Below are 17,705 nucleotides of genomic sequence, written 5' to 3' on the forward strand. Positions count from 1 at the left end.
CATGAACACTGTCCTCGCCACAGCAGACACATGACACCCATCACAGGCGGCCCACTAGCGCACGTCCGGCTTCGACCCCTCGCTCTCTCTCTCTCTCTCTCTTCTTCTCTCTCTCTCTCTCTCTCTCTCTTCTCTCTCTCTCTCTCTCTCTCTCTCTCTCTCTCTCTCTCTCTCTCTCTCTTCTCTCTCTCTCTCTCTCCCTCTCTCTCTCTCTCTCGTCCAGCCAGCCCTCTCTCGACTAGCCCTTGGCTGGAACCCGGAGACGCGCCTCGGCTTTCCAAGACTCCCTGGCATGTCAGACCACTTCGCACCATCACACCAACCCCTCTTTCTCCATCAGGCACCCTTCACGCCGCCACCACCCATTCTTCCCCTCAGCCGGCGCCACCGACCGCAGGCAGCGCCCGGCCCACCCCGTCATGACTTCAGCACGGCTCCCGGTCTCAGCGTTTCCGGCTGGGAGGCCTAACCTAACCTAACCTTCACCAGCTACGCTCCGCTCCGCCCCGATCTGAGCGTGGCAGGCAGACACCGAGTTTGCTCCAGCATCTGCCTGCCTCACCTGCGCTGGCGCTGCAATCCGAACCTCACAAAGCGCCCGCCCCCCAGCGCCAGCTCCGCCCCCGGCTTCGACACCATCCTGCTGAGCCTGAGCCTCGTCCAGCCACACCACGGTGCTGAAGTTCGCGCCAGGCTACCGCCTCCAGCTCCACCTCCATCGGCAATCACGGTGGCGCGGTACTGAGCCTGGGCCTCCTCCAGCACGGCACTGAGCACCACCACAGCGCCAGGTCCGCCCCAGATCTCAGCGAGACGGCGCTGAATCTCACGCCTCCGGCTCCGGCTCCGGCTCCAGCTCCGCTCCGGGCCGCAGCGCCACCGTGCTGAACTTCAGCGGCATGTCCGTCCGCTCCAGGGTGACGTGCACGCGCGAGAACAGCTCAATCAGCTGACTGCAGGCCGGCTCGGTGTCGGTAGCGCGCCAGACCAGGCGCAGCCGTGGCACGCCGCCCGCCTTCGTGAACTCCAGAGACTCCACGTCCAGCTTCTGCGGAGGGGGCGAAGAGGAGCGCTATATCGGGGCTGCGGAACACATCACGCAAAGCTCAGCTGCTTTCCTACAGTAGGACAAACTAAAACAGCCACGAGAAGCGAGCCGAGCCGTCGAGCGGCGCACTTACGTCGATGTAGACGCGCCGTGAGACGGCCATCTCGGTGATGAACACGTCGAAGCTCTTGTCGAGCACGGCCATGACGACGGCCTGCTGGCGGATAGGGCCGCACAGGTCCACCATGTGCGCCAGGAACAGCAGAGAGCACGCCTCCGAACACAGCCGGGCAGACAGCTTGCGCTCGTTACAGCGCACGCAGATCCTGGCGACGGGGGAGCGCCACGTCACGGCCAGAGCACCACGTCTTGTCACGGCCAGAACACGTCTCGTCACGGCCAGAACACCACGTCTCGTCACGGCCAGAACGCCACGTCCCGTCACGGCCAGAACACCACCTCTCGTCACGGCCAGAGCACCACGTCCCGTCACGGCCAGAACGCCACGTCTTGTCACGGCCAGAACACGTCTCGTCACGGCCAGAACGCCACGTCTTGTCACGGCCAGAACACGTCTCGTCACGGCCAGAACGCCACCACGTCACGGTCAGGTCCGACATGGAGCAGACCGCGCCCGGCGGACGAAATCGGGAGGGGGGGGGGGGGGCGCTCGTGACAAGGCATACACACCCGGAATGTGCCAATACAGGCACGTTTGGAATCGATATTGTGGCCATCACCGCTCGATCTTTCACAGGGAGCATGCGACGTGTGCGCATGTGCTACGGTATGTTGCGGGTGCATGTATCACGCAAATGCTCGGTCAAAACCAACGTCTGCCCATCCGAACGTGGTAGATTTTAGAGGCAAAGACCGACACGAAACAGCAGGGCACCGCAGCGTGCCGCCGCGCCGCCAGCCCTGGAAACCGGCGACGGCGACGGCGACGGCGACGGGGACGGGGGCGGCGGCCGGGGCGGCGCGGCGGCAGGGGCGGGGTTGGCGCCGTCGCCTCACCTCTGCACCAGCGGCGGCGGCAGCGGCGCCGGCCGGTCGTACTGCAGCGCGGCGGCCAGCAGCCGGTGCACGAGCACGTCCGGGTAGCGGCGGATCGGCGACGTGAAGTGCGTGTAGAGCGGCACGCTCAGCGCGTAGTGCCGGTACTGCTCCGGCTGCGTCAGCACACCCCGAACAGAAGTACTCGCGCGGCCTGTCGGTCCGCGCCAGCGGCGTTACTGACCGCAGAGGTACCGCGGCGAAACGGCAAGGGAGACGGGTCGGCCGGGCCGATATAAGGCGCTGGCCGTCGCCAACCGTGCTATCGTCAAAATAGGCATAGCCCACCTGGTCCAGTGTCACAGGCCTATTGAAATCAGCGATCATGCGGCATGCCTCCATCTGAATGATCACACCACTCCGACCGCGTCATATCACTGGCATGGTCCCGCCTCGCAGTGTTGCTTCACGGTCAACGTTCATTGCTGCTTACTGCAGTCGGTACAATGGAAGCCGCATGAAATGGAACACGGCCTGCAGCGACGCCGTGGCCGTCGCTGCACCTCGCAGGACCAGCCATAAACACCAGTCAGTGAGGCTCCCTCCTAGCAACAGCCGCGCCAGCGCTGATCCACAACTACCCCCTAACCCCTGCGGACGGCTCGCTCACGTTCATCGGCTTGCTGAGCAGGTTGACGACGACGGCCATGCGGGATCGTGCCTCGTCCGGGGTCAGCTCCTGCTGCCACCTGGCGGCCATTGCCTGCAGCGAGTCGTGCACGGAGCCGCTCGACGCCACGTCCATCTGTCGGGCGGCGGGAGTGCGGTGGACGGCGGCGGCACTCGCGCTCGCGCAGGCACCAGCCGGCTCCGGACAACCCAGTGGAGAGACGTGGCGAACGAGGAGAGCCACGAGGAATCCGCTATGTCACGATGGACCTCCCCTCCCCAAAGAAATCGGCAAGACAGGCAGCTGCGGTCGCGGCTTCTTCTGAGCTCTCATCATCATCTGTCACCGGACATACGATATAGGCAGGGCATTGGCAAGAAACAAGACACCATGCGAGGACCAATCAAACGCTCGCACTACTCCTGTGGACTCGCTTTTCTCGTACCCAACGGCACCACCGGCGTTTCCGCACCACGCTCCTCGGACGCAGTCCCGTCCCGTCTCCGCTCACCTCGAGCCCCATGCTGCGGAGGAGGCGAGCGGCGTCCGCCAGCGGGCCCTCTTGCGGCGGCGCGTGGCGGCGCAGCACGGCCAGCGACGGGAACGAGCGGAGCACGCGCCGCGCCACCGCCATGTTGGCCAGCAGCATGAACTCCTCGATCAGACTGACGGGACAGGGGACGGTGCGTTAGTGGCGAGCGGCGGCGCCCAGCGGCTGCAGGCGCCGCAGCGCGCTGACCGGCGGGGATCAGGCCGTCGCAGGCTCAGTTATGTGACCGTGTGCGGCGTTCTTCGGTTACAGGCCGACCGTCGGGACAACGAATAGTTTACGGCGCTGGAAATCAAATGCGATCGCCACGCGACAGCAGTGGCGATGGTGACGACGGTAAGGACATTAAGGTGACCGGTCGGTCTGAGCACGGCCACCGAGCGCGGCGCCCACCGTAACGCGCCACCCATCTCCAAACGGCCGACGCGTCCAACAACTCCCACCGGAGATCAGCCGGCGCGCTGTCGGAATCCGCCGCGACCCCTGGTCCCCAGGCCACCTCACCCCACCTCCCGACGAGGACACATACAGCCGTCAGCATGCCTGAGAGGCCCAGCCTCAGCCGCGGCTGGCGTCACTCGGCGACCCCTCCCACGCACCGGTTGCTCTCCTGCTGGTGGTACGTGTAGAAGCCGGTGGGCGCGCCGTTGGGACCGTCCAGCGCGAAGCACAACTTGGGCTGGTCCAGTCGCAGGGCGCCATCGTCGACGCGACGCTGGCGCATGCACCTGGCGGGCGCGGACTCGCGGGTCAGCTGGCTGGCAGAGACGGACCGCGGTTCACACGGGCCGCCGCGGCCGACAGCTGGGCTTGAGCAGGCTAGCTCAACCCGGCGGCCAGCTCAGCGACAACGGGACAGACGGGCCTCAGCAGAACAAAAGTCGTTTCATGACATTGCGGTCAGGCGTTCGACACCGTCCCGCTGGTGCTTTGGCCGCTCCCGCAGTTGGTGAGAGAGACTGCAACACTTACAACACGTGCCCAATGGCACATCCCAAGATTTCACTGCAAACCACGTCACAGCCATCATCACTCAACACTGCGCTGGAAAACCAGCGCGGAAACAAGTGGAAACAGCCAATGTGATACACTTCATAGTCGATTTGATGCTTCCAAACACAAGATTACACATCGCAATCGCGTCAAAGACCTCCTCATCCCGAGTGCCTGGGCCCGGTCCGGCTCTACGCGCCACTCACTGGGCCATGCGGTGGAGCGTGAGCACGCGGTGCCGCACGTCCTCGGCCGTCCAGCGGCCGTCGATCGGCGGCAGCTCCTCGGCCGCCGGCGGCCGCTCCGGCTCGTCGATGATCCTCTGTCGACGGAGAGCGGGAACGGTCAGATCAGCGGGGCGGAGGCGGCCGCCGGGTGGAGACGCCGCGGCCGGCTCGGCTCCGAACCGGTGCGCGGAGCCCCCCCCCCCCCCCCACTCGTGAAGTCACCCCGCCGGTCGGGTGACGTCGCGCGGCTGCGCGGGGTAATCAGGAGACTCGACGCCCGATGGCGCGAGGTCCGATGGGGTTTATCCCCGGACTTTCGGGAACGCATCGATGGGCTTAAGTCCATCTGTCCCACCGGTTTATTTATATCCCTTGAACGGCGGCAGTGTCTGCACGCTTTGGGTCGTCCGTTTGGTGGTTACGACGTCATAAAAATGGCTGCGGATATCCCAGGGTACACAAGCCTGAAATTATCGGTGACACGAGGCTCGTAAGACACTCGACATTCCTAATGATGCCTACACACGCCAGTTACGATCGATCAAGAGATCACGTTTGAGGGACTTTTCGGGATGTCAAGTATGAGCACGCTTGTCTTGGCGGGACGACAAGATCAGCCACATCCTTCCTGCCTCTTAAAGATATACCGAATCTTCCGCCCGCACCGGTTCAGATGATTGAACACCTGAATTTGAAAACGTCGATTTACTTACTCAAGCCAGCCTGCTATTCATTTCGATTTATTCATCCCCTCTTCGCGAACAACCACGGACATTGGTAACGTGCCTCGATCATCAGAAAGGAAATTAACGACACGTCTGCGATTGATCACCCAACACAGCCCAACATCAGCATTCGCGCATAATCAAAGTGGCGGTAAAAACCGTCCAACCCCGACCTCCCGCGGCCTCATCACTCGTGCGCGCCAGTCCTCGCCCCATCCGCCATCTTGTTTGTAGGAATGCTGAACCGTGCTTCGACGCACCCATCATTCCAGGCCATTCTGCCAACAACCTCACACTTTGGATAACCGGATGAACACTAAATGCCTGTGGCACGGACTCGAATCCCAGATTCAAGACGCATCCGTAGCGATGAGCACCACGTTCCACATGAATGCACGTCGCACCGACGTCACGAGCAGGTCCGCACGCATACCGGCTAAACCGCTCACAAGATACAAGCCGTCGGTCAGAGCTATGCTCATGTGTGCTGGTTTCGTAGGGTTCCGAGCGTAAAACGCTGAAACAACCCAAAACGCCTGTAAAGTCATGCGTGAGCAGCTGCGGGCTAACCTGCGCGTGCTCGTACGCCATCTTGGTGCACGAGCGGATGACGGTCCTGCCGAACCACTCGTCGAAGACGCGGCCCTCGCTGTCCAGCGTCCACATGGCGGAGAAGGCCAGCCGGTCCTGCGCCGGGTTCAGCGAACACAAGTCCTCGCAGAGCAGCCTCGGCAACATCGGGATCACCTGGGCACCAGACGAACGTCACCGCTTGACACCCCGCCGACCTCCGCCGACGGGCGACAAACGCCACTGCGTGCATCACCGAGTCAGTGTTCTACGCCCACGAATAAAAGGTGTACAAAAGACACGACTTCAAACTAAAAATTATCCGCAGCAGGTTTGTGGCTGACGGAAAAGAAGAGCCCACAAGCAGTTCAACGAAGCGGACGCCACGGACGGCACCGCGGCCGTCCGAGACGGCGTCTGGGCCGGCCGCCCGCTGCAGCGTCCTCAGGGGCCGCCTCGGCCAGAGCGGCGGCGCGGCGCTCACCTTGTGAACGAGGTAGACCGAGTTGCAGCGCTCGGCGGCCGTCAGGTCGGCCGGCACGCCCTGGCGCAGAAAGTAGCTGACGTCGGCGATGTGCACGCCCACCTCGAACTGGCCCGAGTCGAGCCGGCGGCACGAGACGGCGTCGTCCAGGTCACGCGCCGTCAGCGGGTCGATGGTGAAGACGCACTCGGCCCTGGCGTCAGGCCGGAGCTCGTGTCACACGTGGCGCGGCGCGTCCAGACGAGCCAACCACGGGTCTTGCAGTGTCTCGCACCGCCACCAGGGCACGACGACCCCGACAATGTCGTGATGTATATAACCCGACAATACTCGACAATGTCGTGCGTCGACAGATGTTCTTTGCGGTGATCATTATCACCACAAAGCGCACACAGTGTGACAGATACCACACGGGGCTTGCCTACTTGCCATCACAATACGAGCGCCCTGTCCGGACACGCCCAGTCCGACACTGTGCCTCAGCCCGGCTGGTCAGTCCCAGCCTGCCCGGCGGCGGCCCCGCCCCGGGGCCTCTGCTGACCTAAGGTCGCGACGCCGGGCCACCTCCTCGGCCGGGATGGTCCAGGGCGCCGTCGGCAGGCCCTCCAGGTCCTGCGGCCCGAACTCGCGCGTGTCCACCCCGTGCTCCAGCAGGATAGCCTCCATCTCCACGTCCACGCTGCCCGTCTCGCCCAGCTGACGCGACAGTCGCCTGCAGGTCAGGTCAGGTCAGGCCAGGTCAGGTCAGGTCTGGTCGTATGGCGGGGCACACATGTCATCGCGAACTTCTGTGTCACTTATTCTGACAACGTAGGGATCGGAGCTCGTTACACCGTGGTCGCTGCTGCCACCGTCCGGTTAGAAATCATGCGACCCTGCCACGCGACGAGAAAACTCAGGCAATTCTCGCAATTGGCACACCATTGGTCAAACAATCGGATCACTCCACGTACAATCGGTCCAGCCATCTGACCTGAAGAGCCCAGCGCCCGGCCAACGTACCGGGCGGAGTACCACCCGCCCTTGCCGGCACGTCACCGCACCGCACCCGGTACCCGGCAGTCGGCCGGTCTCTCACCCCTTGGCGTAGCCGGGGTCGGTCCACTCGGTGATCTGGGCCATGAAGAGGGTGCGCGCGTACAGCTGCGGCTGCTGGAAGAAGTCGGCCGGGCAGTCGGCGGCGGCCACCTTGAGGCGCGGCACGCGGTGGTCGCGCGGCGCGAACAGCGCCTGGTGCCGACTGCCGTCCGGAAACTGGCGCAGCTCGCCGACCGCGCAGCGCGGGTGCTTCTTCTCCAGCACGGACACCACCTGGCGGGACGCCCGCGCGCGGATCAGCGGCGCTGCAGCAGGCGGGGGCGGGCGGGGCGCGAAGGCGGAGAGTGCATAAGAGCATAAAGCGAATGTGCGTGGTTCTGTGACGACTCTTGGACCGTCCGCACCAGCGTAGTCGCAGCCGGGACGTGTAGAATGCGTCACGGCATTGCGGCTAATCCAACTCTAGTCGCATTACAGAGCCGATGACGGATGGCAAGCCAATGACCGACGAAGCACGGGCGATAGCAAACCAACGGGTACCTGACGAAGCCAGTTCGGACCGCAGCAGACTCAGGCTCAAACGCTTGAAAAGTTATTCTGACAATAAGAAAGACATGATATATCTATTTTTCCATCTATCTATCTATCTATCTATCTATCTATCTATCTATCTATCTATCTATCTATCTATCTATCTATCTATATATATATATATATATATATATGTATATATATATATATGTATATATATATATATATATATATATATATATATATATACATATATATATCATGCTCTTCTCGAGCTTGAAGAGGCCTCGTTTATAGCAGGCCTGACCAACCCAAACCCAACCCAGGCTTGTCCATTCATGGCGCTGTCCGGGAGCGACGCCAACTCACCTTGGCAGTGCGCTGAACAAAGCGGCCCCACTCGGGGTGTTTGAGCGCCCGCTCCACCGTCACGCCCAGCGAGCCGCCGTCAACGGCCGGCGCTGGCGTCGAGGCGCCGTCCGCCCCCTCCCTCTGTCCTGGCCTCTCCGACTTCTTCGGAGGACGGCCACCGCGCTTCTTCGGAGACCCCTCCGGAGCCGGAGCCGGAGCCGGAGCCGGAGCCGGAGCCGGAGCCGGAGCCATGGTCGGAGCCGGAGCTTCAGCTGAGGTCACCGGCACAGTCTCCAGCGCCGCTGACACGCTGTCGTGTCCCCCCTCCCCCTCCCCATCCCCCGCCGTCGTCTTCTTCTTCTTGGAGGCTCGGCGGCCGCGCCTCTTGGTCCGCCCCGCGGCCGTCTCGTCGGCGGCCGGAGCGGGGGCGCCGAGCGCCGGCGCGTCGCCATTGGCGGGAGCCGGGACGCTGCCGGCAAGTTCACCCACGCCGCCGACAGGTCCGCCGGTCACCCCACTCTCACACAGTTCGGCCGCGTTGTCATTGTTCTCACTCGCGCCATCGCAGCTCTCGGCTGGCACTGTTAGGGCGGCGGGGCGCGGCCCGCCGCCGTCGGCTCCGGCCGCCGGGCCGCCGTCGGCTCGCGGCGGGCCGGGAGCCGCGTTAGTCGCGCCACTACAGCTACGTTTGGCACGCGTCTCGGCCTGGTCCGTGCGCTCGTCACCCGTCCCACCGTCCGCCAGACTCAGGTCGGCCAGCAGGTCGGCCGGCGGCGCCGGCGGCGCGGCGCTGGTCGCCGCTTTCGCCAGCCGAGCCGCCACCGACTCGGCGGGCGGCCGACCGCCCCTCCTGCGCGGCGCGCCGGCCGGCTCGGTCGGCGTCACCGCCTGCGCGAGCGCGTCGCCCGACTCGGCGCCGCCGTGCGGCGCGCGGCGGCCAGCCGCCGGCGCCGACGCGTCCGCCGGCGGGGCGTCGTCGCCCGGCAGTGAGGTCTCCTTTGCCCGGGCCGGGCCGTCGCTGTGCGCCGCGGGGTCGTGCGGCGGTGCGGCGGCCTCGCCCGGCGCCAAGAGCAGCCTCAGGGGACGCGGAAATCGGTCGGGCAGAATCGCATCCAGGAGGACGGCGTTTTTCTGCAGGTTCGCGTCGGTTTCGTACAGAATTTCGAGGTCGCTAAGTGTGCCATTTGAGATGAGATAGGTGACGAGCGCATTCTCCAGAACCTGCCAGGGACACGTGAGTTACTGGAACGTTACATCAGCCAGATACAGAATGAGCGTGCCCAGGACGCTTCCACAGTGACGTTTTCCACGCCATGTAATTCGTGCGAGAGCTTCGAACCCCAATTGATTTCACATAACGTTCAATTCCTGACATCACACGCACGCACGCACGCACGCACGCACGCACGCACGCACGCACACACACACACACACACACACACACACACACACACACACACACACACACACACACACACACACACACACACACACACACACCACACACACACACACACACACACACACACACACACACACACACATATATATATATATATATATATATACACATACACACACAGGCAAATTGTAATCAGCGCCATACAACAGAAACACGCGACAAACAACGGCACGCCGCTGGCACGTGTGACCTGCCGGGCGGGTTGCACGCCAGACAGGTCCTGCCTTCCAGCGCTAGGAGCGCCGGCCGTGGCAGGGTGGCGTGGGGGGGGGGGGGGGGCAGCACTCACCTTCCACTCATGCTGGGGCCGCAGCTCGACGGCCACCACATCGCCGTGCAGCGCACGGTTGCGATCACGCACTCCCCCAACGTAGATGTCCGTCAGCCCGTCCTGCCGCGCAGCCACCACGGCCGCCGGTTAGTCGTGCCGCACCGCGGTCAATGGGCGGCTCGGGGAAGGTGCTGGCTCGACGTCAAGGCGTGACGGGTGACAGAGCTCGCCCGGGCTTACGGTTGTGCGAGCGACGAGCGCACGTCCGAGTCATTACACCGGTCCGTAACGGATTCACGCAGAGCTGACAAACCAGCCCAGCACTGCGGGCCTCCGACGCAGAAACATGGCAGCCAACAGCGGAGGCACCGCGGCCAGAGCACATATCCATACACCATCTGCGGCATGGGACGGATCTCAGCGGGCGGCCCGGCTCGGCAGCGGCCGGCGGTGCTGGGCCTGCGCGGTCAGCGGTGCGGTCAGTAAGGCGGGCCGTGAGTGTGCGCCGGGGACCACCCGGCCGCCGGACGGCCGCCGCCCGCCTCGGCCCGAGCGCCACCTCCGGCGCGGAGACGGCAGGGGCGCGGCGCTCGGGGCGGCGGCCGCTCAGAGCTGGCGAGCGCCCCTGGGCGGCCGGGGCGCGGCTCACAGGCGGCACGTCGGCCGTCCGGCGCGCCGGGCGCCGACCCCATCCTCTCACTACACTACTATCGAGTGCGCGCCGCCGGCCGGGCGGCGGTCGCGAGGCACGCGCGGGCCGGCTCGTGGTCAGCTAACCGCCGCCGGCGGGTGACCTGACCTGACCTGACGCGCTCGGCGCCCGCGCCAGCGGGCCGACCCGGCGCCGTCACGGCCCGGGACCGTCGCCTCAGCCGGCGGCGCGCAGCCTCTTAGTGTGGTTAGTAAGCGGACAGAGGACGGAAATGAAATAATACCAATATATACCAAGATTTACCGGAGCGCTGATATATGCATCTTTGTAGCTCTTCGCGTTAATCCGGAGGACACCCTGAAACGCAGACAGCGGGGTTACTGCAGTCTCCCGGAGCGACGCCGAGCAAGCCGCCAGCGTTACAGCACATAAAGAATGTTGGCGACAGCGGTCGGCATGACGGGTACCAGCGGCTGCAGCATGTTGTCCTACACCTCGTACGCCGTATCCATTGACGCACGTCTTATGTCGAACTAACCACGTGAGGTAACATGCCTCCGATTGTTCACATTCTCAGTTAGATCACGCAGCAAAGGCGCTGACACGCTCAGATAGAAAGCTAGACCCCAATATTCTAAAAGGTGCCTTGTGGTGTACGAGAAAGAGGGCGCTAACACGAGCGTAAAACAGCTCTCCCTGTTGGTCCTTGCTGGTTTTGATGCTTGGTTCCCCTTTATAGTGCCCGGTGCATCAACACACCAGAAATCGGGCCCGGGAACTTCGCCTGATGCAACAACAGTCTACTACGGCACTGCAGCTACACTAATACTTCTCCTAGGGACTGCGACAACGGCAGCAATCTGGACGTCCTGATCCGATAACACAGAGCCCCAGGATTGAGATCCGGCCAAACAAGGAACACGACTGAAGGGGGCGTGGTTTGGAGCTCAACACACACCGCCAAGCGCCCCTCTAATTCCTATGCTTGTAATTCACATGCAATATGATCAAACAACCAAGCCGCCAGCCAACGAGGCAGCCTTTCATCTGATTGAAATATGACCACCGCGGGCTTGTGTTTAATAATGGAGTGCTTTCAGTCATGTGACTGGCTCTTGTCGGCGGATGCTCTTCAGTAGTTGGCCTGTTAACCTCGACACTGAGTGATCTGATGACGTCTAGAGTCTCTGAGAAGGTCCGGCTGGTGAGAGTTTACCGCGAAGACATTCAGAACTCCACGACCCAGCGACGAGCATCGTGCGAATCATGACCAATTGGCGACGATCATGGCCGTCCCGCCTTGCAAGTGTGGGAAGCCCTTGCAACCCCATCACCCCGCCATCATGCGACGCCAAAAACACCCCACTCAAATCGCGAGCATGCCACCGACGCCGCAGCCGGCACCGCCTTCACAAAAAGCGCCTCGCGCAAGCATCCCATTACACGAGGCCGTTAACCGCTTGGCGGGCGGGCCATGCAAGCAGCCCACGGCCGGGTGGGCGGCCGACGGGCGACACAGTGTCACGGTGCATAAACAGCGCGCCACTATATCAGCCGGTGGCCGTGACCGGCCCCGCCCAGAGGTCAGTCTGCTCGGGCGGCGGGGGGGGGGGGGGGCAGAGGGTGCGGCCGCCGGCACCGCTCACCCGTCAGGTTTCACTCGGCGCAGCGAAAGCATGAATAACGTAACAGAACGCAAGTGGACGCCGCCGCGCCGGGGATCGCGCGGCGAGCGAGGCCGCCGGTATTATCCGGTGATAACGCGTGGTTAATCGGCGACAGCGCGGTAAACGCCGGGTCCGGGGAAAAGGCGCCCCTTTGCCCGATGTTTCGTCACGATGACTGGAAGAGGCGCGGGGCTACGCTACACGAGAACAACATGCTTTCAAGTTTTGACGCGAGAATCCTATGATAATGAAACAGCCCATTTTCCTCCTTTCCGAGCTTACATCATCAAACGGCGCGTAGTGTGTAAGAACACTACGAGACGTTTCGTTAAAAGATGAAAAGATAACAGTGCATTACGTGGCCGAACCAAAACCCTTCAGACCCCAACTCACCTCCACCAGCTGCCCTTTCTTCAGCCCCTGCTGGACGTCGAAGATCGTGGCGTATTCCTCAAACGTCCTCTGATTCTCCCTTTGCGGCGTGCCGTGGAGCCACTGCGGCGTGGCCTGGCGCGAGTGCGGCGTGCCGTGACGCGGCTGCGGCGTAGACTGGCGCGACTGCGGCGTGCCCTGGCGCGACTGCGGCGTGCCCTGGCGCGACTGCGGCGTTCCCTGGCGCGACCGCGAGTTGGTCTGACGCTGTCTGCTGGCGCTTCCACTGGCCGAGCGCGAGTTTATCGACTCCAGGCTCTCACTGAAACAGGCAGCGGACGTCAGTCAGCAACAAGGCCTGGCCAGTGCAGATGACGTCATCGGACGAGCTGCGCCCGGACCGGTCCCCACTCGCATCTTAATTTCCGTCACGTGCTGGCGTTTAACGTCACGCGCTGCTGATTAACAGCTATTGGGAACGGCTAAGCGAACACGGGTGCCCAAGAAACAAAGCACTTGTCGCGAAAGAGGATTAGTGTAATCCGATTGGACCATTGTCCACGGAAACATGACCAAAACAGGCTTAACGTCGGAAACGATAGTCTCGCTGTCGACCATATGATCGCGACGGAATACGCGACATCAGAGCCGGCATACTGACTGATCCGGCCTCTGTTGACGCCGTGACGGCCAGCAGAAAAGAAGCGTGTCGCCAAACGACCCGATCGCAACCAAACAAACCATGGGAGAATCATTCCATGCGGCTAGCACTGTCCCATACGGCTCGCATCGAAGCCATTTCCATTCGCGATCATCCATTACACTGGAGGCATTCGCGGGCGCCGTATCGCCCGTTCAATGAATGACGACGTGGCCTCGCAGGGCCGCTGGGTGTGAAACCTCGAGATATTCAGCCGCGGCCGTCTTAACGAGCCGTGTCAGTCGTCGGACAGCTATATCTCCGCCGTAAAACTCGAACGACGGCCATCAGCCTGCGAACGAGCCCGGCCGCCGCCCCTTCAGTCAGGCAAGCACCAGTGCTTTCCACACGTCCCACCGTCCAAACAGCGCCCGGTGCCGTCCGATGACGAGGAGAAACTCTCCGTTCGCCCCTCGACCCCGTCCCGACCTCCTGTCTTGTTTGGGGGAGCGGCGCCGACTGTCGGCGGCCACCTCCGCTGGGCGGCGGACGCGGACGTCGAGCAGCCGGCGGAGAAACGCCGTCAGCATCGATCAGGGCCAGTTTCGCCGCGTCAGACGGCACCGGGGGCTGGCGACTCGAGCGGACGTGGCCTTGAGGGGAGCGACTGATGGATACGGCGGATGAAGAAGCGACGAGTTAGCGTTCGCCCGGCACCCGGCACAACCCAGCTGTTGTCTCCTTATTTGAAGACGTAACCTCTCTGAGATCCCCGTCTTGCTGATTGTTTGACGGTATTCACGGGCGTTGAATAAGCATCGGTGTCATCGCGTCTCCCAGAACCAAGTGATCCTCCTCACCGGTAAGACGGCGACACGTCCACGGCCTCATTCCAGGGGCACGGGCCGTCCACGCGGCACCAATCGAGGAGCCGGCGAGCGTCAGCAGCCGTGGCGTCGCCAGTGAATGTGTGTTATCACGGGCAGCAGTCCAGTGTCAAGAGCTGACCGCTGACAACTACACCAGTCCCCCACAGCACCACCGCGGAACTCTAGCAGCCCACTCAGCAGAGCACACGCCATCCCCAACGCCGGCGGCTGGCAGAGGCGCGCCGCCGCCCCGCCGCGCCGCCCGCTCCCGCGCGGTTTATCTCCGACGGAGGCGCGCCAAATACGCACGACCGGGGGCGTGCCCGGCCCGCGGTGACGCGGCACCCACCCAGGGCTCGACCGGCACCGCGGGGACGCGCGGCGGGGCCCGGCTGCCGCCGCAGGGCCTCACCGACACGACAAGCAGCGCACACGGGTCGCATGCGGGCGGCCGCGACGGGGGTCGCGCGTTGCGGCGGGCAGGGGCGGTGCCGCGGCGCCGCGGCCGGAAACGTCACCGCTGCAGATCCCGCGCGGCCGTCCAATGAAAGGCTCGGACTCGGGGCGTGTCAACAGTGATCAACATTCGGAGAGGCGTTTGAGTGCTGTCCTGAGGTGTTCCGAGGTTTTGTTGGAGGTACAGACATTGGGTGCTGCCGAAGTGATGCCATTCCATAAAATGTGTAACGCTTTTCATCACCGACCATTGCAATGTCTGCATTTTGCAACGCCTTCTCACGACCACCCGGAAAACGACATTTCTGGGCAAGAAAGGCGTTTATAGCACGCTCCTTTCAACCCACTAATGTGCGCTTACATGCAATCCATCAGCGGGACAAGATGAGCAGAACGTTTTGACGCTGCCCACGGCCGCGATGTCACCGCTGAAGACTTCCCGTCCGGTACCCCACACATACGGACGTGCTTCATCATTGCTGACCAACTAACGCTGTCGATGGCTCGCTGCGAGAGCCGGGTCGCCATGAGAGCAGCCCGGCCCACAAACGCCCCACGACAAGGCCTCGGCCGGCCTGCGGACTCCAATCACCCCGCCGGACGCGACCGCACCGCCGAACGCCAAGCGACCTCCAGCCAGACGACACCGCAGACGCTAATGGCCCCACGCCGCGGCTGATGGGCGGATTAGCGCATTAAGCCACGCTCCACGTTGTGGCGCTACCGGCGGGCGCGTCACATCGCCGCCCCCGCGCTGAGACGGCGGGCCACCCACGGTGTCCGAGCCGGGCACGCACCCCAGGGGAGCCGCCACCACTCCCCGACCACCGGTGGCTACACCTTTGATGGACAGCAGCCAGATGCGCTGCGTGCAGGGGGTAGTCAAAAGCTATCGGAGCCAGTAACTGAATGCTGAGAGCAGTCACTTTCAACCATTAGTGTAACCGCGACTCTGCCTGAGATTGCAGGGGCAAATCAGGATTGGAGGGGTAAAGCCAAAAAGTGTGGAGACGTGACGTGAAAATAATAACAAATTGGAATGCAAAAACGTGAAAACTTCGTTCTATTGGCAAAATTCGAAAGCATTAAGATCTCGCTTTGGGAAAGTTGAGGACAGGTGTCCCAGTCCCTTTCTACAGTGGTTACACCCATGCTTTCAGCATTTCATACCTTACAAAACAATTACAAGACACTTACACAAGACACAAGACACTTGCAAGGCGTACAAGAATACGTTCCAATTGGGCAGCGACTCGACTTAATCGCGGCTCACATAGTCACAGCTCCACGACCTGATCATGTTGGTCTTCTTCCACGCTGTCTATATGTTCCGATGCCTCCCTATCTACACATGTATCTCAGGGACGTTCCCTTTCCTCCCCGGCTACCTTGAGACGTCGCTAGGCCAGGGAAGCCGCGGCAGGTGCCCCATTGACACCCGTCCCGCCTGACAGCCACCGCCGTATGGGACCGGTCCTCCGCACTCCGCGAACGGCGCGCCGTCCGCCCGCGTGGGAGGCCAGCCCCTTCAGGCGGCGTGACAGCGTCAGCCGGCTAGTCACGTGGGCTGACGGGGCGCCATCATTCGCGGAACGCAGCCTCAGCAGCTTCTGCACACGACAAAGCGCCGCGGCCGGCACCCCGTCGCACGCTTCAGTGTACCAGCGTCAACTCAGGACTTCCTCGTCACCGATCCGGCGAACGGCATGTTGCATTTCAACAGACGCCAAGAAAGGTGTGGCAAGGCCATAACGTCAGGTCTGGCTGATGAACAACAGTCGCGTGCGGTTCCTTGAGCTCACTGTCAATAGTTCTGCTCTCCCCCAACCCCCACCCGCTCCCGCTTCCACTAAATGCTCCTGAGGGGTGTCCACTTTTCCTGCCGCATCACCCACGGCGACTTCAAAGCCTCAACCAGCCACCGACTGAGCGTTTGCGCTTTGCCCGACGCCGTGTGAAGAGCAGCCGCGCAATGTCCTCAAGAGCCACCGACCACACTTGACGGCAGCTGCCGACGAGGCGTCGGCGAGTGCACGTCCCGGCAACCTGCCTCGGTGCTCTCCTGCTGACGCTGTGTGAAGAGCAGCCGCGTAATGTCCTCAAGAGCCAACGACCACACTTGACGCTAGCTGCCCACGAGACGTCGGCGAGTGCCTCGGTAAGTCCCAGCAGCCTGCCTCGGTGCCGTCCCGCCACTCTCGCGAGGTTCCCCCGGGGCGGGCGAGGACACCAGCAACACCCGCGGGCCGCGGCCGGCGCCGCTCCGACGCCGTCTCCTCCCGGGCGCCAGTCACACGCTCGTAACCATCGGCGTGACGCCACGTGACGCGGCGAGTCGCCGGCGCCGGGCGTCACGCGGTCCCGGCGGGGCGGAGGCGGCGGAAATAGAAGGGGGAAGCGGATGGTCACGGGACGTAAACGGCGGCACGAGTCGCTCAGGCCGCCTCCACGCCGGACCGACGGCGGCAATCGCCGCCGAGCGAGCGGGGCCACATCGTCAGCCAGCCCGACACCTCGCGTCGCGCGAGCGCCGGCCGTAGCGCGGCCGCGCGGCCGGGCTCGGTAGCGCTCACGCGTCCCGCCGCCGCCGTCGCCGCCGCCGCGTGAGACCGCCCTCGGCAGCCGATGCGATCGGGTGCTAATGGCGGCACCGGCCTTGGCGCATTTGCATCTGTCAAAGGAGACACGGGAGAAGGCGCGAAGAAGAAGGCCGACACGTGCGAGCGACTCCAGTCGCGCCCATTGAGAAACCGGTGGCGGAGGCGGCGCGGTCGCGTCACGCGCCCCGCGCCGTCCGCCCCAGCGGCGGCAGCGGCGCAGCGTCACCGCTGGGCGCCCCCTGCGTCGCCGACGGCCAGCCGTCGAACCATGCGCCAACGAGCGGCGGCGGCGGCGGCGGCGAAGGTCACCAAGTCGGTCGCGGTGGACGCGACCGAGGCGCCGCCGCCGCCGGCGAAGATCCACCGGGCCACCGCCCGCGGCATTCATCCACGGCGGCGTGCGGAGCGCGCTCGGCGGCTCACTGCTGGCCGGCGCCGCTCGGGCCCGATAGGGCGACGCGCCGGGCGCGCCTTCAGGGAACTGGCAGCGCGGCACGAGCCACCGCTGACGGCATTAGTCTCAGACGTGTCCG

General features: G+C 63.5%; 2 protein-coding genes across 2 annotated transcripts in view; both read right to left on the minus strand.

The window, feature by feature from the left end:
- Positions 1 to 598: 598 nt before the first annotated feature.
- LOC119097299 (DIS3-like exonuclease 2) lies at positions 599 to 8,513 on the minus strand. The gene is made up of 12 exons (XM_037220346.1): positions 8,202 to 8,513; positions 7,342 to 7,574; positions 6,805 to 6,975; positions 6,264 to 6,456; positions 5,780 to 5,956; positions 4,464 to 4,579; positions 3,864 to 3,992; positions 3,226 to 3,379; positions 2,711 to 2,849; positions 2,066 to 2,258; positions 1,182 to 1,374; positions 599 to 1,048 (listed from the first exon to the last, which is right to left on the minus strand). The coding sequence occupies exons 1-12, from the start codon at positions 8,433 to 8,435 to the stop codon at positions 827 to 829; spliced, it is 2,154 nt and encodes a 717-aa protein (XP_037076241.1). The 5' UTR covers positions 8,436 to 8,513; the 3' UTR covers positions 599 to 826.
- Positions 8,514 to 8,733: 220 nt separating this feature from the next.
- Positions 8,734 to 17,705, minus strand: part of LOC119097300 (virulence protein SSD1) — a 29,570-nt gene continuing 20,598 nt past the window's right edge. Inside the window, exons 4-8 of the mRNA XM_037220347.1 lie at positions 12,629 to 12,929; positions 10,872 to 10,925; positions 9,935 to 10,036; positions 9,139 to 9,404; positions 8,734 to 8,764 (exon numbers count right to left, since the gene is read on the minus strand). Coding sequence (XP_037076242.1) covers positions 8,734 to 8,764; positions 9,139 to 9,404; positions 9,935 to 10,036; positions 10,872 to 10,925; positions 12,629 to 12,929 — 754 coding nt within the window. The remainder of the gene's footprint in view (positions 8,765 to 9,138; positions 9,405 to 9,934; positions 10,037 to 10,871; positions 10,926 to 12,628; positions 12,930 to 17,705) is intronic.

The sequence above is a fragment of the Pollicipes pollicipes genome, unplaced genomic scaffold, assembly GCF_011947565.3.
Source record: "Pollicipes pollicipes isolate AB1234 unplaced genomic scaffold, Ppol_2.1 Scaffold_4295;HRSCAF=5057_pilon_pilon_pilon, whole genome shotgun sequence".
NCBI lineage: Eukaryota > Metazoa > Arthropoda > Thecostraca > Pollicipedomorpha > Pollicipedidae > Pollicipes > Pollicipes pollicipes.

Coding starts and splice junctions, on each gene's coding strand:
- LOC119097299 (XM_037220346.1), bottom strand. CDS start 8,435: ATGGCTCCGGCTCCGGCTCCGGCTCCGGCTCCGGCTCCGGCTCCGGCT. Junction 4,580..5,779: donor TGGCGTACGAGCACGCGCAG/GTTAGCCCGCAG, acceptor CTCCGTCGACAG/AGGATCATCGACGAGCCGGA. Junction 1,375..2,065: donor CCGCCGCCGCTGGTGCAGAG/GTGAGGCGACGG, acceptor CCCCGTCGCCAG/GATCTGCGTGCGCTGTAACG.